Source organism: Orycteropus afer, unplaced genomic scaffold (assembly GCF_000298275.1).
Source record: "Orycteropus afer afer isolate SDZICR_OR568_19922 unplaced genomic scaffold, OryAfe1.0 scaffold00193, whole genome shotgun sequence".
NCBI lineage: Eukaryota > Metazoa > Chordata > Mammalia > Tubulidentata > Orycteropodidae > Orycteropus > Orycteropus afer.
Genome location: NW_006921780.1, coordinates 2,126,001 through 2,128,073, shown reverse-complemented (window position 1 = coordinate 2,128,073; position 2,073 = coordinate 2,126,001). Strand labels below are relative to the sequence as shown.

The 2,073-nt window shown below is 41.1% G+C and overlaps 1 protein-coding gene across 1 annotated transcript; it reads right to left on the bottom strand.

Moving 5' to 3' along the window:
• Positions 1-361: 361 nt before the first annotated feature.
• LOC103202830 (olfactory receptor 10K2-like) lies at positions 362-1,065 on the bottom strand. The gene is given in 2 exon segments (XM_042781900.1): positions 362-652; positions 655-1,065. Coding segments are annotated over 2 exon segments (702 nt in total).
• Positions 1,066-2,073: the final 1,008 nt, after the last annotated feature.

Below are 2,073 nucleotides of genomic sequence, written 5' to 3'. Positions count from 1 at the left end.
GGCTGTAACTGATATGATCATGTTAACAAACAGTGAGGAAGGATAGCTAACTGATCTATGTCCTTGTACACTGTTCTCAGTTGCCTGATCATTTCTGCTCTGGGAATTTGATCAAGATTAACGCTGTGGCATGGAAATTATTCTTCCTACAACCCTACAAAGCACTGATTTGAGCTCTTTATTTCTCAAGCTGTAAATCATTTGTTTGAATAATGGAGTTAGGATATTATAGGACACTGATATTAGAGCATCCTGACTTAAGGAGATGTTAGATTTTGGTCTTAAGTAGACAAAGGAGGCAGGCACAGTCATAGTGCACAGTGACAAGAATGAGGTGAGAAGCACAGGTGGAGAAGGCTTTCTACCTGCCCGTTGTAGAGGGAAACGGGAGTATGACAGTGATGATGTGAATATAGGATATTAAGATCAATGACAGGGGAATAACCAGTACCAAAGTCCAGAGCATGAAGATGACAATCTGACTAAATTGGATATGGTAGGATGCTACCTTGAGCACAGGGGAGATATAACAGAAGAAGTGATGCAGCTGGTTGGAGGAGTGAAAATGTAAGTGAAATACCAGGGAGGTGATAATTTTAGCAATAGTGAACCCACAGGCACAGGCAGCAACCACTAGTCCCACACACACACCCCATATCCCATGATCGCTGTATAGTGCAGTAGGTTACAGATGGCCACATAGTGATCATAACCCATGACTGCCAGCAGGAAGGAGTGAGAACAGCCAAAAGAAAAAGGAAAGTAAACTTTGGCACATCCCAGGAAGGAGATGGTCTTTTTCTGGGCCAGCGGGTCAACCAGCATCTTGGGTACAATGACGAAAGTGTAGCAGGTCTCAGAGCAGGACAGAACAGCAAGGAAGAAGTACATAGGGATGTGAAGGGCCTTGTCTAACACAATAGTGGAAATGATGATGACATTGATAGCCAGAGTGAAAAGATAGAAGAGCAGGAAAATAATGAAAAGTAGCCACTGCAGCCTGCCCAGAGATGAGAAGCCTAGGAAGATAAACTTTCTCACCACTGTTTCATTGACCAACTCCATGGAGAGTGCATTATTAAGGTACAATCTGAGAGAAAGGAGGATAAATTGTTAAGAGAAATCCATGAAAATCAGTAGAACCACAAGAAATCAATTGCTATGTGCTTTCAGATTTTGAGTTCTGAATTCATCATCATTTCTCCTCCTTGTTTCTCTAAAATATGGAGCATTACCTAAAGTTTGGCAAAATGGTCATCTAACTTTGACTATCCAAAGTAAGTCTGACATCGTAGCCAAAAAGAAGGTCTTAATATTTCTCAGGTTCAACCATCCCTTCATCTCCACTTTCATGATGAAGCTGCTACTCAGATTCTTAGCTCTCACTCTTAAGAGAACCTTGTAACTCCTTTTGTTCTTCATTTGGCTTTATTGTCTTCACACTCTCCCAAAGAAATCTTTCCTGAATTTGTCAAATAAACTATGTGAATAAAACATATGTATATATAACTCACCTAATCTTTATTAGGGAGCTCTGGTAGTGTAGTGTCTAAGGCACTTGACTGCTAACCAGAAGGCTGGCGGTTCAAACCCACCAGCCACTCCTCCAAAGGAAGATGAGGCAATCTACTTCCGTAGTGATACTACCTTGGAAACCCAAGGAGGGGTCACTATTAGTCGGGCCCAATTTGATGGCACACAACAACAATCTTTATTAGTTATTCATTATCATTCTCATTACATCTAAACTCTTCCTCTTGGTTTTTGCCAAAATTCCTGGAAGGAACCATCAGCTCAACCTTCTTATCTCCTCATTTTGCTGGCTCTTGTCTTTGAATTTTTATTCTAACCCTGATGGCTGGAAAAACTTCTTCCCTTTTACTTTGCATTTCTCTGTTCCAAGATGGTATCTCTCTATCCCTCCTGGGAGACTCATCTCCTGTGGAGATAGCTATACTCTTTCTTCAAGACTCTTCTTCCTTTCATCACTGTTCCTGACCCCTACTGAAATCACAGAATACCTACCATTTTTGTCACCATTTTTACATGTGTTCAATTCGTCTTTCCCCTGAT